Source organism: Sceloporus undulatus, chromosome 2, assembly GCF_019175285.1.
Source record: "Sceloporus undulatus isolate JIND9_A2432 ecotype Alabama chromosome 2, SceUnd_v1.1, whole genome shotgun sequence".
In the NCBI taxonomy this organism is placed as follows: domain Eukaryota; kingdom Metazoa; phylum Chordata; class Lepidosauria; order Squamata; family Phrynosomatidae; genus Sceloporus; species Sceloporus undulatus.
This window is the reverse complement of record NC_056523.1, coordinates 171512-198350: the sequence shown is the minus strand read 5'-3', so window position 1 is coordinate 198350 and position 26839 is coordinate 171512. Positions and strand designations below refer to the sequence as shown.

At 55.1% G+C, this 26839-nt stretch overlaps 3 protein-coding genes across 5 annotated transcripts in view; all 3 read right to left on the bottom strand.

Moving 5' to 3' along the window:
* Positions 1–2089: 2089 nt before the first annotated feature.
* Positions 2090–12670, bottom strand: LOC121921235 (TAP binding protein). Of its 2 annotated transcripts, XM_042448991.1 has the most exons (8): positions 12632–12670; positions 9978–10212; positions 8519–8854; positions 6775–7110; positions 5284–5607; positions 4318–4407; positions 3927–3952; positions 2090–2993 (listed from the first exon to the last, which is right to left on the bottom strand). In XM_042448991.1, exons 1-8 carry the CDS (start codon positions 12650–12652, stop codon positions 2982–2984), a joined length of 1380 nt encoding a protein of 459 aa, XP_042304925.1. In that variant the 5' UTR covers positions 12653–12670; the 3' UTR covers positions 2090–2981. The 2 variants fall into 2 exon arrangements, with proteins under 2 accessions (XP_042304925.1, XP_042304926.1); XM_042448992.1 differs by lacking the exons at positions 9978–10212; positions 12632–12670 and adding an exon at positions 9152–9971.
* A 5630-nt stretch (positions 12671–18300) lies between these two features.
* ZBTB22 (zinc finger and BTB domain containing 22) lies at positions 18301–24098 on the bottom strand. Its single transcript, XM_042448989.1, has 2 exons — positions 23957–24098; positions 18301–20710 (listed from the first exon to the last, which is right to left on the bottom strand). Exon 2 carries the CDS (start codon positions 20679–20681, stop codon positions 18927–18929), a length of 1755 nt encoding a protein of 584 aa, XP_042304923.1. The 5' UTR covers positions 20682–20710; positions 23957–24098; the 3' UTR covers positions 18301–18926.
* Positions 24099–26010: 1912 nt separating this feature from the next.
* DAXX (death domain associated protein) overlaps positions 26011–26839 on the bottom strand; it is a 12627-nt gene continuing 11798 nt past the window's right edge. For both annotated transcript variants that reach the window (XM_042448982.1, XM_042448981.1), the window contains exon 8: positions 26011–26511. In XM_042448982.1, coding sequence (XP_042304916.1) covers positions 26452–26511 — 60 coding nt within the window. In that variant the 3' untranslated portion in view covers positions 26011–26451. The remainder of the gene's footprint in view (positions 26512–26839) is intronic.

Genomic DNA, 26839 nt, shown 5'->3' with positions numbered 1-26839 from the left:
ATTATATATACGTGTGTGTAGTATATACGTATATGTGTATGTATATATATATTTATATATATACACACACGTGTAAATATAATATTATAATTTTATATTTAAAGTATAATATAATTTTATATTTTAATATAATGTACTTATGTTTAATGTAACATATTATATATATATATATATACACACACACGTTATATTATGTTATATATTATACATATCCTTAATTCTGCAGCATCCATGGCCCTCCTGGTCTTGATTTTATCACCGAAACCACAACAGCAACAACAGTCCTGGGAGGTAGACCAGGGCCCATCTACGCTGTAGAAATAATGTGGTTTGATACCACTTTCACTGCCCTGGCTCCTTCGTACAGAGATCCTGGGATCTGTAGCTTGGAGAAGCTACAAATCCCAGGAGTCCATAGACATTGAGCTGCAGCCCTTAAAGCGGTGTCAAACCGCATTTATTCCTGCAGTGTAGTAGATAAACCCAGAGAAAGCTGAAGGCATCTCGTAAACTACAGATCCCAGGATTCCATAGCGATGCAGCTAGAGCCCTTAAAGTGGTGCCAAACCGCATTTATTCCTAAAGTGCAAAAAGGCCTTACAAAACTACAAATCCCAGGGTTTCATACAGGATGGCACTGCAATACTTAAAAGTGGTATCAAAGTGGGTTTGACCTGCATTGATATCTGTGTAGTGCGGACACAGTCTGGGAAGTAGACCAGCATTGAGTTCTTCTTCATGGCTCATCATTTGGATTCGAACCTGGGTCTCCTCTGGACTGGAAGTCTCGTTTTACAGCAGGAGCAGTCCCGCAGAGCCCTGGGGATCCAGCCTGGCCTACCTGGCAGGGCTCTTGGGGTGAGGGTACTTTCTTAGCTGTCCAAAAACCCTTGTCTCTGCTGGAAATCCTGCAGATGTTTCAGTCCTGGCTGCATCATCATCATCATCATCATCCAGGCTAATTTACTAACGAGCAGATGAAGTGGGGTCCAGGCTCCTGCTTTCTGCCCCGCTGGAGGGGTATGGCCAAAATAACAGACTTCATCCCAAGAAGTTGGCACATAAATGGCAGAAGAGCAGAGGAGCCACTGAGCATCTGGCAACCGGGCCGCAGAGGAGCGAAGGGAGGCGCAGCCCTCCTCCCAGTTACTTTAAAAGTGTCATTGCAATTCCAACCCAGAGCCATGTTCCAGCGACACGTTATTTAAACATCATTTTCTAAAATGATCAGCTGCATATTATGGGAAAACAAACCTTTTCTTTCCCATTTCCTTGAAACTGTTGCTTGAAAAACAGCTTCTTTGGGAGAGAGTCTGCAAAGTGGGAGCAAAGCTGCTCTCTAGCCTTCAACCCCCCAACTTTGCCCTCAATTACTCTCTGCAAGCACTTGGGGAGCTTACAGTGGAACTCTTTACGGCCCCATTTCCTTCCTATAAGTTACTTTTTAACAGACACACATCCAGAGGCCTCGGCCGCAAAACCCAGTCCCTCCACCTCATCCATCCTTCATCCCAACAGGCAAAGTCCAGCACCAGAACTGTGTGATCCTCCTCCTCTTTCCACAGAAGAAAACAAGGCCAAGGCCCTACAATTTGCAAAGTGAGGAGCAGTTCGGGACAGAATAGCCCTTTGCGAATTACATCTGTGTCTCACACACAATTATGTTGCTAAAAATGTAATTGGTTCCAAGTAACTTAGTTGTAACTAGTTCCTCCCCAGTCCTTTGATGTTTGCACAACTGTTTCTGCTGGCTTTATTTACTCCATAAACAGGTTCAGTTTGGACACCTGTTATCCTGGGTTTGGTTTGCTCTGGGCCTTTTTAATGCCTCCTTTATGAGCCTAGTGCGAATCCTCTCTCTTTAGGGGCTTCCTTTGTTGAGTTGCTGTAAATAAGGAGGACCCTTGGATGCCTCCGTGGAAAAAGCCATGTATGACCTGAGATACAGCTCTCCTTCTTGGATTGCTGTCCCTCAAACCCAGCTTAGTCTTTTGTGCCTTTTGGTTGGCCCCATGAAGGTATCGCCGGGTTTTGTGAACTTTGGAGGGCAATCTGTTTTTGCAAAGGAAAGAGACACAAAACCAACCCCTTTTTCTTTCGTTCTTAAAGTTTATTTTTCTGCCAAGGAGACACCGATCCCCTGGACTTGCTTTTAAAACACAGAGCAAAAGGCAAGGGAGGGGGTTTGGATCATCAGGATCTACTGCTTTCCCGCCTGCAAAGGCTGGGAGGACCTTTTTACCTCAACCTCCTAAAACTGGGGGTTTGCCTCCTCCTCCGGATCCGTCCGCCCCCCACAGCTGAGCATTTATTATTTATTACCATCATTTATTCCTTAAGGGAGTAACGCAGCTACTTCTTTGCAAATGTTGCTGTTTTAATTCATTGTTGTGGCTCCATTCTGTGGGAATCCTGGGATTTGTAGTCCCTTGTGGCGCCAGAGCTCTCTCCCAAGAACTACAAATCCCAGGATCCCACAACATCGAACCGTGGCAGTTAAAGCAGTATCAAACTGCATTTGTTTCTGCAGTCTGGATGCAGCCAAGTCAAGTCTTGCAGGAATTCATTGCAAGCGGGACACTGTCCTCCTGCAAAGCGCCACAAAAATTAATCCATGGAGATGTTTACAAGCAACCAAAAGGAAAAGAGCGGAAGGGCCATCAGGGACGGAGGGTGGGCTCAGAGGGCCCTCAGGGGTCCCTTCTCCAGCCCCTGGCCCCCAAAGAGCGACTGACCCCCAAGAAGCAAAGGAGATGCTTTCCAACTGTAAAGGATGCAGGGAGGGAACAACTATGGACAGCTCAACAACCACACAACCGCACTCAGCAAATGCACCAGGATTGTCCTGGCAACACAAAGTGAACCACGCACACACGCCTGCAGCATGGAGGGGGGGATCAGGGCCTTCCCAATGTCCGGGGGTCCTTTTCCGCTTCGCCCGCTTTTTGTTGGATTTGGGGGGGGGGGGGGGGGGGTCTGGCTCAGTCCACTTTCTGCAAAAAAGGAGAGGCAGTTCAGAGGGGGGTCCCTGGGACGGAGGGCAGCCATGGGGCCTTTAGCCGGCCTTCCGGCAAAGGGACCCCGCAGGAGCCCACCGCCAGCGCCAGGCCCAGGAGGCAGGGAGCAGCGGACCGGGGCCACGCAGGAGCCATCCAGCAAAAGCTTTGGCTAAATAGTGTTCTTGTGGGGTTTTCAGGCTCACAGAAAACTACAGACGCCAGCCATGAAAGCCTTGGACTTTGCTCAGGGTAAAGCTGGACATCCCATAAGGTGTTTGTGGAGACATTGAAGATCAAGCAAAGTGTCTCTCATAGGTAAGCGTTTTGCAAATAAATATCTCACTTTGCAAAGACTGAAGGTAAAGGCAAAGGCCCCATAAGAAAAATGCCAGTGACGTTTTAAGAGAAAGCAGTCCCCAAGGCTTTGGGATTCCCAGCCCACTTCACTAAAAGGCCTTTCTGGGGGAGCATCGTAATTTGAACCAGGGCACAATGCTGTGGAAGAGACACAGGCTAGAAATCCCATTGTGCCAAAGGAGAGTGGGGTGGGCGGCATCTCCAAAGCTGGTGTCCTTTTGCACAACGGGATCAATGCGCAACAGGAATGATCATGCGAATGGGTTCAAGGTACAAGGGGAGCCATGCGCGCCTGTCCCAATGTGCACTGGTCACTTTGACCCGCTCCCTGCGTGGCCACGCAACACAGCCGCCTTTTGCTGGACGCGGATGCGAGGGAACGGCCCAAACCAATGGCTGCAGGGGCAAATCGACTTGCAGAGGTTGCTGCTCAGCAACAGGGTCTTCACCGCCATTCTCCCCCCTTTGTGTCAAGGGAGGTCCTTCACTCACAAGGACAGAAAATTACGCCCCATAAAAAGGGGGAAATGACCCCACCAGGAAGACATGATGTGTGTGTTGTGACCTTACCTGTAACTTGGTTTTCTCTCCAAAGACTGGAAAGGGAAAGGGAAAGTGGTCAAAAGAAGGAATCTGAATGGTGAAGGAGGGCTGTGCGTGGGAACCCCCCCCCCCCCCCAACCCCCCCAGTGACTTCAGGGGTCCCTCTGGGAGTCGGGGGGGCTTGCTCTGGGGTCTATCTTCCCCCTTCTTTGTGCTTTCTCACCCTCCCAGCTTGCAAAGCTTGCATTAAGGTTGTTGCAACTCACAAAGCTTTGTTGGGGGTCTGGATTTTCAGAGAGTGGCCTGCACTCCCCCCCCCCCCCCCCCCCTTCTGTGTGACCTCACCCCAAATCCCTTGACCCCAACGGAGACCCCCCTAAATGGGGGTCAGAAGGGGACCACTCACTCACTGACTCACCCCTCCTGGAGAAGGCCTGGAGGAAGCCAAAGAGGGCGAAGGCGATGAGGAAGAGGCCGACCGCGTCCTCCACCGAGGGGCCTGAGGAGCCTTTGGGGGCAGAAACAGAAAGGGGTTTTGGGGGGAGATGGAGGGATGCCAAAGCCCCCCAACCGCTTCCCAAAGTGGACCACCCCCTCCCTCTCGGCTTGACCGTCTCCGGATGGACGCTGGTCTCTAACTGCAGACAATCACGAATAATGTTTTAAAGTTGAAATGTTTACATGCAGACAGCATTTGTTGTTCCAGCAAGATGCTCAGGAAATAGTAATCACAGGCAGACTTCATACATACATAAATACATACATAATATGTCTATGAAGAGAGTCTTTTTTTAAATAAAGTCATTTGGTTCAAAGCAAGGTTTCAAGCAACCTGGCTTTAAACTAGGTTTAAACCATGGTTTAAAACAAGATTTAAAACCAAGCTGCTTTTAAACTAGGCTTAAACCATAGTTTAAAACAAGGTCAAAACTAAACTGGTTTAATACAGCCAAACCTGCCTGTAGCTTTAATGGCTGTGTGGAAAGGAGGCTGCTGAAAGGCCTTCTTCTACACAATTATTGATTATTAATTAGCCGCCTTGGGTCCCTATATTAGGAGAAAGGTGAGATATAAGTAAACAAACAAATATTTGTACATGATCTACCTTTCCTTTCATAACCTGGCAACCCTGCAAGGAAAACCAGTATCAGCCCCCATTACTGGGAGGGGGGACCAGTGCACCCCAGTAGGGCCACAGCTGAGCTGACCACAGGAAGGGTCTGCACCACTCAGCCCCTTTCTCCCAAAACGCCAGTTGTCAGTCCGCAGCTTTATTGGAATGTGATGCTGTAGCAGAAATGGCAAAGGCTGTGAGCCAGGAGTGTGATGCTGCGGCAGACAAGCCCCATCCCCTCCTTGATTGACACATCCCCCATTTGCCCACCTGCCACGTGGAGCACTAGGGCCTTCCGGAGGGGGGTCTCCCCAAGGGCCGGGTGGGCGACGTGGCAGCTGAAGGTGATGCCGTGGTCTTGGGGCTGGACAGGCGGCAGCCGGATGTAGCTGATGAAGCTGAAGGTGCCGTCAGGGGCCTGGTGGTGGCCGGACTCCCAGGCGCTGGTCAGTTCCTCGTCCCCCGCGGGGCCCCTGTGCCTCCAGACCACGGTGACGCTCTGGGGGTAGTAGCCAGAGATCCCGCAGGCCAGCTCAGCATTTGCACCGGGGGCCACCGAGAGCGGGTCGGGGCGCAGGGCCACCTTGGGGGGCTCTGGGGAGAACGGAGGGGCGAAAGGAGGGTCAGGGTCCAGGGGTTTGCCCAAATTAACATCAGAAAGGATGTATCTCAGTAGCCAGGAAGCCGCTTTCAGTAGCCCAGAGGTTGCGGCCGGGGGCTACGCTGAGCCCCTTCCTCATGCTCCACCCCTTGGATCACCAAAGGATCAATTATGGCTAATTTGATGGCAACCCAGGGATTGCATGGCCCCACATTCCCCCCAATTGTTCCCCTGCCTTCCCACTTCCTCAGCTGCCTTTGAAGTGTCCCAAGTTCCCCTCCTTTCCCCTTCCTTCTTCTCAGCTCACTTCCATTGCTGCAAACTGAGCTGGAAGCGCTAAAGAAGTTGGCAATCCCATTGACTTGCAAAGGGAGAGGAGAGGGTCGGGGCAGGCCTTGAAGTCCTTCTTCCCAGGAGCAGCAGCCAAAAGCAACACCTTCCCTGGCCATCTTCCTTTGGAGCCCTTTGCCCTCTTGACCACACAATGGTCTTGCTTGACCACACACACATCTCCGGTTCCAAAGTGTTAGATGGTTCCGTATTTTGCAAATTTAAGGGCTACTTTAGCACAGTGCAATTCATAGAATCATAGAGTTGGAAGAGACCGCAAGGGCCATCCAGTCCAACCCCCTGCCATGCAGGAAATCCAGATCAAAGCATCGCTGACAGATGGCCATCCAGCCTCTGTTTGAAGACCTCCAAGGAGGTCCAGATTGTCCAGATTGGTCAGATTAATCCCCTGCCATCCCACTTTTCCAGCTGAATCCAAAACGTCCCAGTACCCCTCTCCTCCTCCTCTTCCTTTGCACTCAGTTTACGTCAATCACTGCAAACTGAATTGCAAAGATCATTTGGACTCGATTAGCGCAGGAAGAGGGCAGGGAAGAGGGCAGGGGGGACAGAGCCCTTTCTCCTGGTTTGTCTGCCCTTCTTCGTTGGTACCCTTCAGCCATCTTGACCCACTCAGAGGTCACTTGGACACATGTCCTGGTTTTCTGCTGCAAAATGTTGGCTTTTGGGTTGCCCCCTTCCTACAACTTGAACAGATCCAGTGCAGCAATTGCTCCAGGATTTGCACCCGGGGCCCCTGGGGAAGAGGCGTTCAGCCCAGATGAAGGGGTGCAAATGGGGAGCCCCCCACCTCAAAAGGGAGGACTCACCTAGGACCCTGAGCTCCGCTGCCTGCTGGGCGTGCATGTGGGGCAGGTAGACGGTGCAGATGTAGGTCCCCTCATGGCGCACGCCAACCCCTTGAAGCTGCAGGGAGACATTGCCCCCCTCCTGGGGGTCCAGGAAGAGCCGGGCCCCCTCCTCAGCCACGGAGACCCTCCCAGATGCCCCGTCATAAGCCAGGACCACGCGCCCCGCGCCTCCGTGCTGGTGTCGCCACTCTACCGAGAAGCGCACCGACGGGCCAGAGAAACCGCAATCAATGACCACGTCCTGCCCCAGGCGCGACTGCAGGCGGGGGGTCCGTGTGAAGACTGAGAGCACCGCTGCGGGAGAGAAACAGATATATAATGGGGGACCCCGTCAGCCAAGGGGGGCATGGGGCAACACTCCCCAAAGCACACTCAGACCACCCTCCTCACTTTGTTGGGTGCAGAAAGCACATGATGTACATGAGGCGGTGGTGGCCCCCGGGATTTGGAAATATCCCCTTCCCCTCCATAGAGGCTCCTCTTTTGTCAAGATTTTAGGGCTGGGTTGCCTTGTCCTTTTTAAAACGCAGGCCGAGTCTCTCTGACCCAGAATCCCCAAATACTCCAAAATGGCCCCCGTGGGTGGCTGGGATGCAGCGACCCCTTCCCTTTACAATGGTTCAACGGACACAAAGGAGTTTATCACACCGGGGCTAATTGCGGCATTAAAGAGAGATGAATGTGCATTTAATGTTTGGTAATTGCATGAATGATTATCACACGTAACTCTGCAAATGAAACGATATCGGAAATGTGTTGTTGCTGAAATTCCGGAAGTACAAAGATGCTTCTTAATGCTTCTTTGTGACCACTTTAATGGTGGGTTTTGTGCAACGTTGCGTGAAACTACTCTTATGCGTAATTAGGCAATTTTACCGGGATATTCACAGGATAAACTCCCAAATGTGTTCCATGCGCAAAATGAGTAAAAATATTATACTGGTTGAGTCTCCAAAATACACCAAATCCGAAATACTCCCTAATCCAGAATTGTCCAGGCAGGATCTGTACACAAAATTATCACAAACGTTGTGTGTAAAATGACCTTCAGGCTATGCATATGAGGTCGTTATGGTCCGAATGAATTGCGTGTTTAGACTTGTTTGTTTTTAAATACAGGTTGATCTGGCAACTGCAAAATCCAAAATATCCCACAATTCCATGCGCTCAGGCGGCTGAGGCGCTTTTGCTTTTCTGATGGCTGAGTGGATGCAAACCTCATTCATGGCACAAAACCATGAAGACTCTTGTGCATAGAATTCCCTCCAGGCTGCGTCTGTGAGGTGGGCATGGACCGGAAATGGGTTTAGGGTTTAGACTTGGGTCACATTCCCAAGACAACTCATTATACATTATTATATGTGGTAATTATATTTATCTGTATCCCACGTTTCCCCTAAAATTGGGCCTCAATTGTTCATTTCATAATTATTTCTATATTAATAGGGATTCCCCTAATCCTTGTTTTGTGTTTCTGTTTTTCAATAGTCCTGTTCTTGCCACCATGAGTTTCATTATAGGGCAGAAATGGCCAGAGTTAAAACTCATCCAAGGGCCAGGACATATTTGCAGGGAAACCAGTCGTTCGGGTGCGCAATCTCCTCGGAGATTCGGACTAGAGCCCAGAGCAGTCTTGCAGCCCATCCTCCCCTGCGGCCACTGACCACCTGCCCTCCCTCAGGGTGCCCCCATGGCCCACTACCTGTGGCGGTGGTGACCACGCTGCCCGTCCTCTGGGCCGCTGGCCGCTCCTTCCGTGGCAGCGGTGGTGGTGGCTCCTGGTGGAGGATGGCGCTGACCCCATAGCCGGCCTGGGGGCTCTGGACGGTGGCGATGAACCATTTGCCCCCCTCCAGGGAACGGGGGCAGCCCTGGCCCTCCTCCAGTCCAGCCGCCCAGGGGACGTGGGCCTCCTGCGGCACGTAGGCGTTGACCTCGCAGGTCACGGCGCTGGACGCTGAGGGGTCAGGGCCGCCCTCCAGCCAGAGGGGCTTGGAGATGCCCCCACTGCCCCTGCCCCACATGGCCCCTGAAGGGTCTGCAAAGGGAGAAAGAGAGATGAAGACCCTCTGTTCATCCCTGGGGTCCCCTGGGTGGCCCTCCGAGGGTCCGGCATTGAGTCTGCCGGCTCCGCCCAGCTGGCCATCCCACTTTGGGATTGGCAAAGAGGAGAGAAGTTAACTAATTGGTTAATGAATGGTAATTGGGGGGGAAGGTAGGTGCCCCTCCAAAAAGAGGTCCTACTCCCAAGAAAGAGATCTTTAGGCAAAGGTTGGAGGGGCCTCACAGTGGGCCAGCCGTTGCCTCTGGACTACAACTTCCATCGTCCACCCACCAGCTTCGGATGGACAACAGGCTGATGGGATTTACAGTCCAAACACAAAACTGGACTGAACTGGATGGGATGGGATGGCGGAGGGGTTTTGCCACTTCCAGTCACCAGATGGGAAAGTCATCACTTTTCATCATCATCATCATCATCATCATCATCATCATCATCCATCATCGTCGTGAGTTGTAATAACAATACTTATTTCTTGCCCATTTCTCGACAAGGAATGAGTTGGGGAACAACAACAAGGAACAAACAACTTCAGTTAAAACCCACATCGACTTAAGAGGACAAATAAGGCAGACACATACTAAAGCCATCCACATTTAAATCCACAGCACCCCTCCCTCCCTCCAATGGTTGACCCCAACAAGGACTGGGAGCCGGACTAAATCCCCACTGGCTGGAAGCTGCAGTCCCACTGTCCTGGTGATGATGGGAGCTGCAGTCCTACTCTCCTGGGGCTGATGGGAGCTGCAGTCCAGCTGCAGCCGGAGGGAGGGAGGTGCACGATGCCCACCAATACCTTAAGTGTGCAGCTGCACTTTCTCTGTGGGGTGTTTTTGGGAAGAATAATTTAAACGAGTGGTTCCCAAACTTTTGGATTTCAGCACCCAGAACTCCTGGCCCTTGGCCTCAGTGTGGTTGGGGATCCTGGGAGTTGCAGACCAAAGTCTGGGGCCCTCTGAGTGACAGGGGAAGCCAGCGTGAGGTGTGCCTGCAGTGCCAAGGCAATTCAGGGGATGCTGGGCCTCGCAGTCCAACACATAGAGGGCCTATTTCCCAGGGCCCCTGATCAGTGTCTCTTTGAAGGGCCCCACAGACTCACCCAGGACCTGGAAGGCGAGGCCGGCCTCCACCTCTGGGGGCAGTTCGGACTCGAGGCCGGCCTCATCTGCTCTGGCGCCCGGTGGAGGCAGGAGCAGGAGGGCCGGCCGCTGGCGCAGGCTGCTGGGCATCACTGACCCTCGGCCGCCCGCCACCTCCTCCACGAACCAGCATCCCACCTTGGCCACAGGAGGAGGAGGAGGAGGGGAGGCCAGAGTGACCACCATCACGGATGCTGCAGAGGGAAGGAGAAGAGTGGTCAGTGGTCAATCAGAGGGAGAGGAGGGCAAAGCCATCCCCGGGTTCCTCGGCTGAGAGAGTGTGACTCTCCGAAGTTTGGACCCCCAGGGACTATTAATCAGCTATTAATCGATAATTAAGAACTATGGATCTACTGTTGTTGTTGTTGTTGTTGTGTGTCTTCAAGTGAAGGTTTCTGACTTTCTGTTAAGAGGCGCAAGAGCTCTCTGGCAGAGAAGGCCAGCTGTCTCACAAAACTACAAATCCCAGGATTCCGTGCGATGGAGCCGTGGCAGCTCAGCTGGGCCATTCCTGCATTGCGCATGCAGCCCTGGACTGAAAGCTTCCTTTTGCCTTCCTTCCTTCTGTTTTCTTTCTCTCTTCCCTTTTTCCCAGTTCAGGGCTTTGTGTGAAATAACTGCATTCGAGTATTTTATACTGATGGAGTTACAAAAGTCTGAATCATTCAATGATGCATTTTTAAAATGTCGTTACGCGAGGATTATAATGTTGTTGTAAGACGCCTTGATCCTCTGCGAGACGCGGGATAAAAGTAAAATGGATTGTTATCATTCTGTTGTAAAAATGGTGGTATATAAACAGAGGATGATGAGGATGATGTTGATAATAATAGGACTCAAAGTACGTAGCTTACAACAGGTTGAAAACCATTTCAAAACACATAGTAAAAAATTCACAAAAGATAAACAAGTGATGAAAGCATCAGGAAATTAAAAGCAGTTCAAATGTAATGAAGAGGATCCCTGGAAATAATCCAATCTCTCAATAGCAAAATGAATGACCATGAATGATGAGGCCAGCCTGGGTTGCAGTGCTTTTCAGTGTGTGGTGCTAGGGCTCTAGGAGACCTGGGTTCGAATCCTCTCTCGGACGGACTCATAATAATAATAATAATGATGGTGATGCTGGGCTATTTCCCAGTGTGGATGCAGCCCTGGCAGAAGCGCCAATTGGGCCGCAATGGAGCAACGGATGCCAGCTCTTCCTTACAGCAGCTATTCTGGGAAGACAGGCCCAGAGGCCAGTGGGAAGATGCGCACTTTCTATTGGCGGCGACTTGTGGCCCCAGAGGAACCTTTTCCAGGTCCAGGAGCAAAGGGATAGAAGCGGGTTGGCCTTTTCATAGGGTTTCAGAGGAAGAACATATAAGTCCCATAGGATGCAAACACAGGCACCCCTTTTCCATTCACTGGGTGCCAAACATCCGCGTCCCTTGGCCCTCGTGGTCTCCATGGTGGGCATCCCCCCTTCTGCCATCTCGCTCTTCCTGGCTCCAGCTCAGCGTTGGGAGGAAGAGCTTCGTAAGGACTGTCTATACTCAAGTATGAGTCTGGAAATTTCAGTCACAAACCCTGGCCCCAAAAAACCCGAGTCGACTTATCCGGGGGTCAATGGAAGGAGTGCACTTTAACCCCTTTCCCTTGAGGAAAGGCAAGAGGAACATCTGCCCTGGAGTAATAAATCCTTGGCAGATCCCTCCTCCTCCTCCTCCTCCTCCTCTGCCATCCCTCCAGTCTTCAGTGATGGCTGCTGGGCTCCTGGACCGTCTTTGGCTCTTCCGCTGCATCCGTCCAGACGTATCCCCAACATATTGACTGCATCCTCTTGACAGCCCTGAGTCTTACCCCGGACTCACCCAGGAGGGGTCAGGCCCAAAGCCCTGACTTTGGCCCCAAAGCCTGCCCCATACCAGGAGGACTTATAGGCGAGTCTCTAGATAAGTTCCAACAGTTCCGAAGAAGGAAGGAGGAAGGAAGGTGGGAAGGCGCCAGCGAGGGGACCTTGGAGCCTTGGCTGGGATGGAACTGGACCTCCTTGCGCTTTGGGCAAGTCTCCTTCTCTGCCGCAACGGAAAGAAACCGGAGCAGGGGCTTGGGCCCATGGCTGCCGCTGCTCACCTTTGGGAAGGGCCACTCCCGGATCCAGAAGAGCTGGAAGGGGCCAGCCCAAGCCCGTCCCTCTTCTGCCGTGCAGAACTCTCCGTCCAAGCAGCCCCCTTGGGAGCGTTCCGTGAAGGCCCTGGGCTTCTATAGCTCAATTTATATCTAGGCAGACGGGCATAGAGAGAGATGGAAGCACCCCAACGGAGGTTTTGGTGGAGCCTCCTTCTGTGGAGGCTGTTTCTAAAGAGAGGCTGGATGGCCATCGTCAAAGGGAGAGTTCTGCAGGGAAGGGGAGGAGGAGGAGGAGAAGGGGCTGGCGTGGACCAGGGCCCTTGGGGGCCTTCCTCCCAACTCTGGGGTCCCCGTGTCTCTAGGGAGGCCCTCAAGGGGGCTTGCCAGGAGGCAGCTCCCTCTGGGCTCCGAGAGGGGCTCCTAGGCCCCCCGCTCAGGCCTCGGAAGCCCGAAGGGGCCAACAGATCCCCCCTAGAAGAGAGAGAGAGGGGGGTCTCACCAGGAAGAGGAGGGGGGCCATGGCCACGGGGGGTCCCCTCTTTTCCTCTTCTGCCGTTCTTCTTCCTCCCTCCGCCCTCGCCACTTGCTTTCCTTTCTCACATGAGGGGAGGTCTCTGGGCATGCGCAGAGAGAGAGGGCTCTGTCAGGGGTGATGGCCTGCACTCCGAGAAAGGGGGGGGCTCGTTCAAGAGGGCCTCTATGGAACTCCCCTCCCCTCCTCAAGGGAGATGGGAATTTTGGCAGTCCCCTCGGCCTCGAGGCCCTGGTTCCGGCGCCTGCTGGGGCCTGGGTCAAGTCTGCTCCGCAGAAGGAGGCGCAGAGCACGGCGGCCCTGAGCGCTCCATGGCGGAGGCTCCTTTCTGAGGAGGAGGAGGAGGCCGAGGGTGCGATCTGCCCGGCACCAGAGGCAGGAAGGGCTCCTTGTGATGCGTTTCTGGCTTCGGACTTATCAGGGGGGTTTCATGGCGAGAGCCGAGAAGTGTGCCCTCGGGGGGGGGGTCGCCGAGCCCCCGGCCCAGCGGAAGCCTCCGGAGCCTGGGGGCGAGAAGAGAGAGAAGCAGAGCCACAGAAGACCCTTCCCCCAATAAAGGAAGTCCGGGCGTCCTCGTCCCCGGGCGCGTCCGGGAAGATCCAACCCCCTCCCTGATCTCTCTAGTCTAGCTGGTCTTTGGTCATGTCCCCATTCTCCCTGAAGGTCCTCTTGTGCGGAAGGCTTCGGGTCCCGGGGAAAGGAAAGAAGAGAACCCCCAAAAGAAAAGACGGGGAAGGGGGTTGAATGAAAAAAGGAGGAGGAGGAGGAGGCAGGAAGGAGGGGAAAAAGAAGGAGGCAGGAGGGGAAGGAGGAGAGCGAGGCGGAGGGGGAGAGGGAGCACCACGCCGCCAGGGCTGGCCCCTTGTGGGGCTGAGGGAAGCCGCGGTATAGAGCTGGGCACAACCCAGGAACAGGCTTTCCCCTCCTCCCTTCTCCCTTCCACCACCCATCCCTCCCTCCCCCTCCTCCCTCCACTCCCTCCTTCCCTTCCCTCTCCTTCCCTTCCACCCCACCCACCCACCCTTCCTTCCCTCCCTCCCTCCCTCCCCTCCGGGCAGCCGCCCCTTTTCCTCTCCCAAAGCAAGACTCGCTCAGCCTCCTCCTCCTCCTCCTTCCTTTTATTGGCAGCTAATCCTTGACGCGGGAGGGGCGGGGGGGGGTTGCAAAGCTTCCTGGGGGCTCCTGCGGCCCCTCCCAAAGCCCAGCAGCCCTTCTTGGGCCTCGGGGGGGGTCTCTGGTCGCCCGGGAGTGGTTCCACTCTTCTGGGCCGGGGCCTCGGCAAGCCCTAGGTCCCCCTCCTCCAAACGCCAGACGTCGTTTGCGGCGGTCTCGAAGAGCTCAAAGGGGCTGCGACGAGAGAGAAAAGGGGGGGTGCTTAGCCAGGTCTGGCAAGGAAAGGCCCCAAAACTCCCCCCCCCAGCCCCTTCCAAGGGGCACTGGAAGGCCCCTCTGCCTTTCTTCTAGGGGACCCCGAACTCCCCCCCCCCAAATGAAGGTGGAAGCCAAGCAGAGCGTTCCCTGACAACTCGTCAAGGCGCCTGAAGGACGGAATGCTAAGCAACACAACCATAGCATCCCAGAAGCCTAGGGCTTGGAAGGGACCCCAAAAGGGGCCCTGGCCCAGTGCGGCCCTTCCCCTTCTGCCCTGCAGGAGAACTCTCCCTCAAAGCCCCCCATTTGGACAGATGGCCATCTGGATTGATTCAAATGGTGTTAGCTTTGGGCAGGGAATGTTTGCTAGCCACGGTGGGGGGGGTTCTTGGGGTCCGGACCCCCCCTTCATTAGAAAAATTGAAAATGGTGCGTGCTGCTGCGCGCTGCGCCCAAGCCTCCTTCTAATGGTCTGGCCCTTAGTCTGGACCCCCCCCCGAGTCCGGGAGCCTCCAGAGCCGTTCAAGGGGCTCCTTTGGCCACCCCTCCACCACCCCGAGAGCCCCTGCCCCCCTCCACTCACCTCTGTCGAATCCAGCCGTGAAGTGGACCCCTGGCACAGAGCCCGTCCGTCCCGGTGGAGTCCGAAGTCCAAGGGCTTGCCAGCTGGGCCCGGCGCACGCGGTCCGACATCCAACCCCCAAAAAACGGAAGACGTAGGCCTGGAGCTGCGGGAAGGTCTCTAGGAAGACCTGAAAGTGGAAGGAGGGGGGTGCATGGCGGTGGATTCGAACCCAAGTTAGTCCAAACAGGGCAACCCTCTCTCTCTCTCTAGTAAGCTGAGGAGGCTGCCTGAGTACGACTGCCAAAAGCTCCTTCGCTCCCTTTGAGGGTCGACCAGATTTGCACCGGGGACCCCGTTTGCCGCAAACAGAGGCAAGCTGAGGAGAAATGGGATATATTAAAAGCCCCGGAGAAAGTGGAAGGCAAAGGATTAACTGGGGCTGCATCCACATTGGAGAAATAGCCGTTTGGCACCACTTTTCCGCATCCCAGCTTAGGCTATGGGAATTCTTGGGAGTTGGAGTATGTCTGTGGGGCTCCACTCTGCTTTAATCCTGCTTCAGCTGGGCTACTTAAATCGGTGCCAAACGCTTATGTTCAAATCCCCTCTGGGTTGGCTTTGCGCGATTCACACTTCTGCGATTCGAGCGGCGATTGGCAGATAAAGACGGTGCACCAATTGATCCTCTGCCGAGGACTCTGAATAGCCCATGGGCCCCACTTCTGGAAACCCAGGGAAGGGTCCCAAAATGGGCTTGAATGTTATGCAATAACAACCTGCTTTAATTCTGGTCTGTGGAGCAGTTGCTAGTAGGCAAACAGGATGGGTGAGGAACTGCATAGCCCATGGGCCCCATCTCTGGATGGGGGGGGTTCCCCAGTGTGGATCTTGGGCTCAGCCCCTGCCTCTGTCCAGCCTTAAGGAAAGCAACCCCTTCCACGGCTGGAAGAGGGGGCGGCTGCCCTCTTTGGACTTGCAGCTCCCAGCATCCCCAGAGGTTCAGGGGGAAATAAGGACAGATGCACTCACCGTCCTCGGTGGGGCTCGGTGGCTCTTCGCGGAAGGCCTCGGGAGCATGAAACTAGACCTCAAAGGCCTCTCGCCGCCGTTGTCCGAATTCTCCCTGACCGGGTCAGGCCGGGGACGTCAGTGGAATGGTGGCATCTTTGGGTCCAAGGTTTGGGGGAAGCTGAGGAGAGAAGAGAAAGGGTGAGGAGGGGCAGGCGGAAGTAGCCTTTTTCGAGTGGGGGGGGGCGTCTGCTCTGGGTGCCATTCCACGGATCGCAAGGGTCCCAGAGGTCATCCCTCCCCCCTCAGCTCCCTTTGGTGCATGGCCTTTGCAGCGGCAAGCCTTCTTAAAAAAGCCCCCTTGCGACCAGCGGGAAGCCCCCAAGACTGCCCCCCCCCACTCCTTGCCCCCTCCCCAGTTTTTGCATCCCTTTCTTTGCCCATTGAGCCCTTATGTTGGGGGAAAAGGTGGGACATACGAAATAAAAATAATCATCATTGATGCAACAGTTTTAAAGACAAGTATTGGAGGTGGGCCTTGCCTTTGTCCCTTTGGTACTGCATCTCCCACAATCCCCATCCACGAACGAAAGGACTGAAGGTGTTGAGCCTCCGGTCAGTCGCAGTCTACTTAAGGGCAAGGGGGGAAAGAGGCCTCCAACTTCCCCGGTGCTGTTGGCTAGCAGGGCTGGGCCCTTCAGAGGGCCTCTCTTGCACATGCCCTGTTCCCTGTCCTCCACACGGCTTACTTGCTCGTTCTTTGCCCTGGATGTAGCGGAAAGCCTCCAGAAGCCCTTGACCAAGGAGGGCAGGTAGGCCAGACCTCCAAACGCTTCCCGACCATGAAGATGCTGGGTAGCCCGACCCTGCCGGAGGAGGACAGGGGAAAGTGGTTGCGGTGTTGCACAAGGGTTTGCCCCACACCAGGGTCCCTTCACTGGAGGGTGGTCTCACCTCATAGCCAGCTCCTCGGCAGGCGATGCGTAAGCCTCGGCACTCACGGCCTTCCTTGCAGGGCGGGGGGGCTTCTCCCTGGAAGGGGAGGAAAGTCAGCTGGCAAAGTGGGACTGCGGACTGCCACGCCCCCCATCCCCAGGCGGGGGGAGGATAGGAGCTATAGTCCCCAAAGTTACTCCAGCGCCAGAAAAGGAGAGGGCTTGCAAGAGTAGGGGAGGCCCTTCAACATGGGGTTGCTACCCCTTTCTTGGTCCATCGAGTCTTTGGGGACCCCCGGTTTTTGTTCCAACCCTCATTTCAGATGCGAGATCGGGTTGGAGAGTCTGGGGACCTATAACCCCAATGGCGCTCTGCCTTGATCTGGATGAGGGCTCAAGGCCTAGAGATTGGAGTGATCAAAGGGTTTTTTTTTGGGGAGAGAAAACCCCCAACAAGTGGTGGGGGGGGGGTTCCTCTACCCGGAGTTTTTGAGGGTGCAGGAAAAGAGAAGGGTTCTGTTCTGTTGTATGTATTGGGAGGGAGGGTGGGAGTTCCTTTTTAGCAGCCACTCAGGAAGCCCCTTCTCCACATATCCTGGCCCCGGGAGTCTGGGCACAGAGCAACCCTCCCCCAAATTCCCCCCCCCCCCCTCACTCTGGCCCTTCCCCCTCCAACCCCCAACCAGGGAGAGGAAACCACCCCAGGACCCCCCAGGAGGAGGAGAAGAGGCAAAGTCTGGGCTCAGCATTTTGGGGGGCTGCTCTCTGGCCAAGTGGGAAGAAAAGCTTGCAAAGCAGATGAGGAGGGGAGGCCTTTGGTTAAGGAGGAAAAGACCCCCCAAATTGCTCAGGGGACCAGGGGGACCCCAGGCCCACACTAAAGCCCCCCCAGACACACCTTCAGGAAGAATGGGGTGCAAGCCGCTCCTCTGCTCTCCTGCAAGCAGAGCCTGCTCTCCTGTTTAAAGGCCTTTTGGCACTCCACCCCCAAAAACACACCCCACACAAGCGCCCAGCCAGAGGCAGCAGGGCATGGGGCCGGAATGTGGGGTTGTGTAACCGGGTGTTTTGTAACTCCCCAAAAGGCAGCCCCTCCTTCCCTCCCTGGGCAATTGGGGAAGGGTCTTGGGGGGGAGGGGTTTGGGGGGGACCAGGCTGCAAATAGTGCAGCAGACAAACTGGGGGGCTCCAACACGAGATCATAAATTTTATAGGATGACTTTGGCGTCCTTAAGCCCCAACCCCACAGGCCAACGTTTGCCCCCCAAAAAACAAGGGAGGATCCTCTAAACTACACAGAGACGGGCAGAGGGGGGTATTCCTCCTTTTGTAGGACTGACCCCTGGGGGGAGAAGATAGGTTTTGGGGGTGGGTGGGTGGGTATACCCATGGGGACAGAAACCCCCCTTTCTTCCCTAGACCTTCCCCTGCCAGGACTTTGGAAAAGGGTGGGTGCCCCCCACTCACGGGAGGCAGAAAGGGGGCACTCCCTTGGATGAACGAGCCGTTTGGGAGGGGGGCTCTATGGTCCCTTCCATGGCACACAGATTGCAAAAGGAGAGAGGGTGTTTTTAGGGGGCATAGAAGGGCGGTGGTGGATGGGAATAGCGGCAGCATTTTTTTTGGGGGGGGATGCTCTTTCTTGTCCTGAGACCCCTCCCCTCAATGTGGAAATCAGAAGGGGCTGCAATTTCATCTGCATGGAAAATGTTTTTAAGTCAAAAGGGCTTGAAGCACAAACAGACACAAAAGTGATCCAGTCTTGTTCTGGGGGGGGGGGCCTATTTAACAGGCCAACTGTTGCTCAAATTGGGGGGGGTACAAGGTCAGCCCCACCCCCATCTTTGCTCAGATTTCCTGGGCCTTGTGCCAGGACTTGAACCCAGCCCTTTCTGCATGCAAAGCAGGGGGAGGGAGGACACTTCCCCCACATTAAGACCCCCCTCAGCAAAACGACACCTCCCCCCCACGATGGTAGGTTGACCGCTTAGTGTTCAGTTCTTTTTCCAGATAGACACACAAGGAAGAAGTGAAATTAGTGGGTGGCTACAATAACCCCCCCCCCCAAAAAATCTAGCAAAGCAAAGCCCCCTCTTGGTGGGGGGGAGGGGGCTGTCCTGTGTCTGTGTCCCCACTCTCCTGCCCACCCTCAGTCCTCCAAAGTCTCCTCCAATTGCATGATGGGAGGGGGCCGTGGGGGGGGGCATGGGTTCATTAGCACCATCCGGACTGCCCCTGCCCTAAATCCAGCCCAAACTGGCTCCACTCATCAGAGTAATGCTGGATCTCCAGAGGAAGGAGCCCTCATGCTGCCGAGAGGAGAGGGCTGGAGAGCTTGGGGGTCTTTTTAGAAAGAGGGCGGCCCCCCTCTCTAAAAGGGGGTTCACATCTTGCTGCTCCCGGCAAAGCCGACTTCATTGCGGGGGGAGCGCCCCGAGGAGCAGGACCCAGCGGCCATGTTCCCGGTGCCCCACTCGCCGTCCATGGGGGACGGGGAGGCCTCCTTCTTTGTGTTTCCACCGCTGCTGCCGCCACTTCCATTTCCGGGGCCCAGTCGGTGCCGCCGCTCGCAGTGGCCCTTGTGGCGCATGAAGCTGTCCCTCCACATGAACTTCTTGGCGCAGACGTCGCACTCGTAGGGCTTGAGCCCTGTGTGGGTCTTCATGTGCTCCGTCAGGTGGTGCTTCATCTTGAACTTCTTGTTGCAGACAGGGCAGTCGAAGGGGCGCAGGTTCAGGTGCATGTTCACGTGCCGGTCGCGCATGCTCTTGTGCGAGAAGGCCTTCCCGCAGTGGCACAGGAAGATCTTGTTCCCGTCCCCAGAGCCCGCCGCCAGCTGCACTGCCCCGTGCTCCACCGCTGGGGCTGGGGCTGGGGCTGAGGCGGCAGCCGATGCCGGGAAGACCACCACGTGGTTGCCCTGCATGTCCATGGGCAGGAGAGACCCCCGTGGCTGGAAGGAGGACGCACTCCCTGCCCCAAGCCCCCCCACGCTGGCCAGCGGGCAGCCCTCCTCCAGGCCCTCGTAGGGTGAGGGGAAGTCCTCCGAGGACTCACAGAAGTTCACCTGCTCCTCCAGCTTGCCTCCTCCGCCGCCTGGGTCGGTCAGTGTGCGGACGTCGGTGATGCTGAGCCCGGAGGATTCGTGGGCCCCAGGTCCCACCTCCACCTCCTCGACAGGGTCCTCGTCCTCCTCGCAGGTGAGCACCAGGTCCTCCTGGGAGCGTTCCTTCTTGATGAAGACCCACTGCCGCTGGGGGACGATGCTGGGCCGGAGGCAGGCCGGGCGGTGGTGCTGGCGGGGCCCCGGGGCCCCTTCGTTACTGCTGCAGCCAGGCTCCCCGCTGTCACTGGCGTCGTCGTCCGTCTCCAGGATGAACTTGCTGCTGCCCCCGGCAAAGGGGTCCGGGCAGCGGGACGAGGGAGGACCCTTCTCCCTGGGGAAGACCACCATGGCTGCCGCCACCGCCTCCTCGTCGTGGTCCTCTGAAGCCTCGCGCTCGCCCCCCAGAAGGGCCCCCCGGGAGTGGTACTTGCCCGGCTCAGAGGGCCCCTCGCCTGAGTCGCGGGGGCTGAAGTAGTTGCTGCTGCTAGGTGACTGGTTCTCGCTGGTCCGGCTGGAGTGGGCCCGGAAGGAGGAAGAACAGGGAGCAGCTGAGGAGGAGGAGGAAGAGGAGGGGGCCGTGGCTGCTCCCAGCAGCAGAGCCCCCCGGCGTTCCTTGAGCAGCTCTGTGCACTTGTCCACGATGTGCCACATCTGGAGGACGCTGCCCACCGTCAGGAAATTGACGATCTCCTCGGCAGCCATGCTGAGCTGCCCGGTGTAGGCCGAACCCAGGACGCCCTCAAAGGCCACGGGGTCCATGACGCTGGGCAGCACCACGGAGGTCATGTTCTTCAGCAGGACCTGGTCATGGAAGTAGGGTGAGGAGGCCGCCAGCACCGCCCGGTGCGCCCGGAAGACCCGCCCCTGGACGTGGATGGCGATGTCGCACAGCTTGCCCTCCAGCCGCTGCTGGTTCAGGTTCTCCAGGAGGGCGCTGGTCACCTCCGGGAAGGCCACATGGACCACCGCCAGGCTGCCAACCACACCGCCACCGCAGGATGAGGATGCGGCAGACGTGGCGGCGGAGTCCATGGCGCAAGAGACCGCCGGGGGGCCTTTCCCTAAAGGGGGGGCAAAGGACAAGAACAGAATTAGGAATCAGAAATAACAGAACCCTGCTAATCCCAAAGGAAGAAAGAACGTTAAGTTTACATCTGACTGAGTCAGTCTGCTTCTGCACAGAACTCAGCGGCCGTTTTGTGAGAGGTATCAATTTTGTTCCTCCTGAGCTTTGGAGGGTCTCTGTCTGCATCCCTTGGACACTCCGAAGGAGCCACAAAGGGTCCCCCTCCGGGAAAAGGGCAGCAATGTAAATGAAATAGTGAGGGGCCAGAACCCCCCGTGGATAACAAAATCCCTGGATGCTCAAGTCCCATTATATACAATGCATCATCACCACCAACACACTGGCTCCTTGGTGTCCGCTGGGGTTTGGTTCCAGGACACTCTGTGAAACCCAAAATCCATGGATGCTCATGTCCCACAATCTACAATAGCCTAGTAAAATGTCGCCCCTTACATAAAATGGCAAAATCGAGGTTTGCTTGTTTTTAACAATATGTTCACATCGTTGATACTCGAATCCATGGAAATGCAGCCCAATCCGCTTTTGCCATGCGAAAACACAGAACTAAAAGTCCTCCCGAATCCTTTCCCCTCTCAAACACTTCTTACAGGTGTAAGAAGTCCCCTCGTCCCCAGATCATGTTGAGGTGGAACCCCTTTCCTTGCCATTGGGGTCCATTATTGCTCCATGTCCCGGCCTCCGGAGAAGGAAGCAAGCTGGCTCCATCCTTCGTGTGGCGCCAGATAGCCAGGTATTGGATCCAGATATCCAAAGGAGGCAGAGAGAAGCAACCTCTCCTCAGGATCCCAAGGGGCTCTAGTGTAACCCCCTTTGGCCATGCAGGAATCCCCCTCAAAGTGCTCCCGGCCTCTGCTTAAATGAAGGAGGCTCTACCGCCGTCCAAGGAGGATCATTTGCCACCCCTTGCGGCCAAGGAGTTCCTCCTCCCTTGCAGAAAGTGACTGCCTCAGTCAGTGCCTCCCAGTTCCTCTTTTCCCTCGGGGCACAAGACAATGCCATTACCGTCCCAGAGGCCCTTTGCTGCCCGCCCTTTGAGTTTTGACTTTACAGGGGAGAAGAAGGGGGGCTATTGATTTGGGAAGGGCAAACAAACCCCCCTCCGGTCTTGCTCCTAAAATAAGAATATTAAAGTGAGTTATGTCAAGTACAACAACCCCCAAAATCCACAAAGCAGCAACACCTTTATGGGAGCTTCAGAAGCTCTTATTCTGTGCATTTTGTTTGGCTCTATAAAGGTATCACTCCTTTGTGGATTTTGGAGGTTGATGTAATTTGCCATAGGGCCAACTCCACTACTCTTGGCTGCTTTCTGGATCACGGCCTATTTTTTTTTGGGGGGGGGGGAGGGATTACGTTTTCTGGATCACGGCCTGTTTGGGCAAAACAAATAACCCACAAAAGGCGAATGGGACTGGAAATGGCAGAAATCCCATTGAGATGGGCAAAAGAGTTACGTCAAGTGAAATAACCTCCAAAATCCCCCAAAGCAGTGATACTTTTATGGGGGCTTCGAAAGCTTGCATGCTGTATTTGGGGCATTTTGATTGGCCCCATAAAGACATGTCTGCTTTGTGGATTTTGGAGGTTATTGTTGTCCTTTGCTGTCTGGCCAACTATGGCTGCCTTTGGAGATGTCTCCTGGGTTGTATGTAAAGTGAATTATCTGGGCAAAACGAACATCCCAAGCGGATGGGATCGGATGGCATCCGCATCCCCAAAACGGTTGCTGGGCATAACTGTGGGCCCCAACTTTGGGAGAAAAGCGGGGCAAGAAACGAACCCAGAGTCCAAGGTGGGCTTTGGAGGATTTGCTGGCAGATCATGAGGCTCCTTGGGAAGCGGGAGTGCCCTGGCCTGAAGGCCATTTCCCAGCCAGCCTTTCCAGGGCTTCTGGGTGCCTTGGACCATGGAGAAGGAAAAGGGTGGCTCTTCTCTCAGCCGCCCACAGAAAAGGCCTGGCTTCTGGAGCATTCTGGGTCACTCCACCTGCCATGCTTTCAAAACGCCTTTCTGCCTGAAGGAGGCCAAGGTCCAAAGCGCACCGCAGGAAGAGTAATCCAGACTGAGTCTTCACTGCCCTGGCTCTGTGCTCTGGAATCCTGGGAAGTGTGGCTTATTGTGACGTCCCCCAAAACTACGATTCCCAGGATCCCCCGCATTGAGCCAGGGCAGTGACAGCCCCCCAAACGCACTGCAGGAACAACTGTCCAGTTTGGGAGGGCTTTGGCTGCCCTGGCTCAATGCGGGGGAGTCCTGCCGCTCCCCAGACCCCCGATACCCCAAAGAGTCCAGGCGGGGGCTGAGGGAGAGGCTCTGGATGTGTCCAGAAGCGGCCTTTGGGCAAAGGCCTCCGGCGCAAGGCGCGTGGCGCAGGGAAGGCAAAGACCCCAAAGCGCTCCTGGGCCCCAAGCGGAAGCGACTGCGGAGGGAGCCAACCTGCGCAAGAACAACGTTATTCATAACAGTAATAATAATAACAGTAACAATAACAACATCCCTGGCCCCCACTGACCCCTGACCCCAAGGCCAAAGCGGACCCCTTCCTCCCCCACGTTTGTGCCTTTCTCCTGGAGGGAGAGACTGCAGCTCCCATCATCCACAGCTCACTTACTTACTGCTGTGTTACTCATTCTGCCATAGCTTCCAATGGGGAAAGGTGGCAGGGAGGGGCGTTTGCAGCTCCCATCATCCACAACCCGCTTATGAGGGAGGAGAACAAATGCTCCCATCATCCACTGTCCTGTCGCTGATTCTGCCATAGTTTCCAATGGGGAAGAGTGTTGGGGGCGACAACTGCTGCTCCCATCATCCACAGCCCACTTACTAACTGCTCTGCTACTCATTCTGGCAGTTTCCTTTGGGGAAGAGTGGCAGTGTGTGTGACTGCAACTCCCATCATCCACAGCCCATTTACTCGTTTCCAATGGAGAAGGGTGGCACTGGGGGCGACTCCAGCTCCCATCATCCACAGCCAATGGCCAATCTTGGGGGGAGGAGACATGCCCCCATCATCCACTGTCCTGTCGCTTATTCTGCCCTAGTTTCCATGGGGGAAGGGGGGCAGTGGGGTGACTGCAGTTCCCATCATCCCCAAACCCTCGCCGACTCCTCGCCCCTCGGCTGTTTATCCCTTGGGCAGGGCTGCCTGGGGCTGGGCCGACCGCACCTCCCATCATCCCCCTCGCTGGCCCCCTGCTGCGAGCGAAGGAGGGAGGCCTACCCTTCTCCGGCGGCGGCGGCGCTGGGGGCCTCCTTCCTCTTCCTCTTCCTTCTGCAGAAACAGCGGCCGCAGCGGAGGCCTTAAAGGCGCAGGCGCAGAAGGAGCCCCGCGCCCGCCTCCCCTTTAAGGCGCGCCTCACTCTCCTCTTTATTATTTTAGGGCCCTCCGAACAGTTGGGCGGAGGCCCTTCTTCGCGCATGCGCACCGTCTTAAAGGGGCTTAAAGGGAAGGGACGCCCTTTCGGTCGGAGGACATATAGGTCTTGGGCCGGCAGGCGCATGCGCAGCCGCCGAGGAGGAGGAGGAGGAGACCTCCTTTTCCGCGCATGCGCACGAGGCGGCGCCGGTCCCAGAGGCTGGAAAGGACTTGTCCCCTGGATCCCAGTAGAGCGGCGGTTTATAGACAAGGATCCAAGCGGGGAAAGAAGGCAGGCAGGCGAGGGCCTTTGGAGGCTGGCCCTTAAGAGGCTCTTCCGGATGGGGAAGCGGGGCGTCAAGAACTCCAGCAACAGAGAAGCCGAGCGAGGCTTCCGGGCGAGAAGGGCCTGCTGCTCCTCGGAGGTCATGAGGGCTAGGAGCAAAGGCCAGGACCCACCGAGAGGCTCCAGGGATGAGGCATCAGGGCTGGAGGAAGAAGGGGAGCAGAGCACCCGGTTCCCCCGGGCGCCTTCCTTCCCTCCCTCCCTCCCTCTCTTTGGGGAAGCCCCTGTCCTGGGCCTCCTCCTCGGGGGAAAGAAGGGCCACCCCTTTGCAGACTGCCTCTCCGGGGCCGATTCCCCCCCCGGGACAGGCAGGCAGGCAGGGGAGGCTGGGAGCTGCAGTCCAGACAGAAGAAACCTCCCTCGGGGAGCCCAAAGGACATCCCTTTCAGCATTTCCCGGAAGGAGAAAGGAAGGAAGGATTTGGCAGTTCTTTTAGCACCTTTGGAGGGGTTCATCTGGTCCTGGAGCCTTATATCCATTGAGATTAACCAGGAGTTCCTCTGCTATCTCTTGACTTATTCTGTCCTCTGCTCCATTATCTTCAGGTTGAGCCCCTTTACCTTTTCTGAGAAGACGGAGGCAAAGAAGGTCTTGAGTAATTCTGCCTTTTCTCTGTCTTCTGTTAGCATTTTGCCATCTTCTCCATTCAGTGAACCTACCGTTTCCTTCTTCTTCCTTTGGCTGTGGACATATCCAAAAAAGCCCTTTTTATTGTTCTTAACCTCTCTATCAAGACTGAGTTCATTCTGCGCTTGAGCTTTTCTGACTTTACCCCTATTTCGTTGAATTCCTTTTTCATGATTCACTCCTTTTTCCATTTCTTATACATCTTCCGTTTCAAACTCTTCTCGGTTGAAAGGTCCTTAGTCTTCCATCCTGGTTTCTTGAGACGTCTCCCGTTTTTCTTTCTCACTGGAACTCTTTGAAATTGTGCCTTCAGTATCTCCCTTTTGAGAAAGTCCCATCCGTCCTGAACTCCTTTATCTTTTAGTGTTTCTGACCATGGAATCGCCCTCAATACTTCTCTAAGTTTACTGAAATCCGCTCTCCTAAAGTCTGACTCTGCCTGGCTTCTCCTTTCCACTGTATTACAAACTCCAGGAGAACATGGTCACTTCCACCTAAGGATCCCACCACTTGCACCCCATTAACCAAGTCATCCTTGTTGGTTAGGATCAGATCCAAAATAGCTGACCCCCTTGTTGCCTCTTCCACCTTTTGGACCATGAAATAGTCTTCCAGGCAAGTGAGGAATTTGCTAGGCCTTGAGGATTTGGCTGAGTTTGACTTCCAGCAAATATCAGGGTAGTTGAAGTTGCCCATCACTACTACATCTCTCTTTTCTGACTGTGTGGTCATCTGTTCTAGAAAGGCACCATCCAATTCCTCCGTCTGACTTGGGGGTCTGTAGTAGACTCCCACCGTAACGTCCTTGTTGTTTCCCTCCCCTTTGATTCTTATCCAGAGGCTCTCTGCCTGGCTGCCAGAAGGGAGGGGGGGGAAGAGGTCCATCCCTACAAACACACACAACCTCCCCCCAAAACACCCCCCAAGATGTATCTCACACTCAAAGTAATCAGTACAGAAAAATATTCTTTATTTCTTCCCTCTTCTTTTGGAAAAAAGCCCCCAACGGTTTCCAAAATTTCAGAGCATAAATGTACAAAAGCCCTCCCCGCAGCCCCCAGGAAGGAGGGGAGGGGAGGGGAGGGGGAATAAAAGCCTCCCCCAAAACGTGTGCCCCCCCGCCCCTCACCCCTTGCCTTTGCCTCTCCCTCCTCCTTCCAATTCCATGCAGTGGCAAGAAAAGCCCCACAAAAGCGTCCACAAAAGCAAAACAGGAAAGAAAACCCTGCAGGTCAGGGGGTCCGGAGACCCCCCTCGTCCTCCATCCACACGTGCACACACAACCAGACCCCCTACCAATATGGCAGTCCCCCCCCCAAAGTCACCAAGCAGAGGGGCCACAACAGCCCTGCCGTCTAGACTCCAAAGGCTGGCGGCAGCGGCGGGCCTAATCCGAGTCTGAGAGGACAATGATCTCCTCTGGGTCGCACTGCGTGGCCACACTGGTCTGTGCAGAGAGAAAGAAAAGAAGGCATTGGAACATGCGCAGCATAGAAACCACTCCATCACTCCCTCCATGCATGCGCAGGGCACTCCAGCCATCACTTACTACTACTGTACATTCCTTCCTGCCTTTATTACAGACAACAAACCACAAGGGAAAGTACATACAATGGGCCCCCCACATTCCCTGGGGTTAAGGGGTGCATCATCCCCATGGAAGTAGGGGAAAACATTTGTGCTGGTCGATGACCACAACAAAGATGAACCAAACCAAGCTGAACTATTTTTATTATCTGAGATTACACCTCTCGAGGAACGTCTACTGCAACCCT

Bases quoted from the DNA above. Each gene is read 5' to 3' on its own strand.
- LOC121921235 (XM_042448991.1), bottom strand. From the start codon at position 12,652: ATGGCCCCCCTCCTCTTCCTG. The intron at 4,408-5,283 runs GTGGGCAAATGG...CTGCCCCCAAAG, and splicing joins CCTAGTGCTCCACGTGGCAG to GCTCCTCAGGCCCCTCGGTG. The intron at 3,953-4,317 runs GTGAGTCAGTGA...TTCCCTTTCCAG, and splicing joins CCAGGCCTTCTCCAGGAGGG to TCTTTGGAGAGAAAACCAAG.
- ZBTB22 (XM_042448989.1), bottom strand. From the start codon at position 20,681: ATGGACTCCGCCGCCACGTCTGCCGCATCCTCATCCTGCGGTGGCGGT.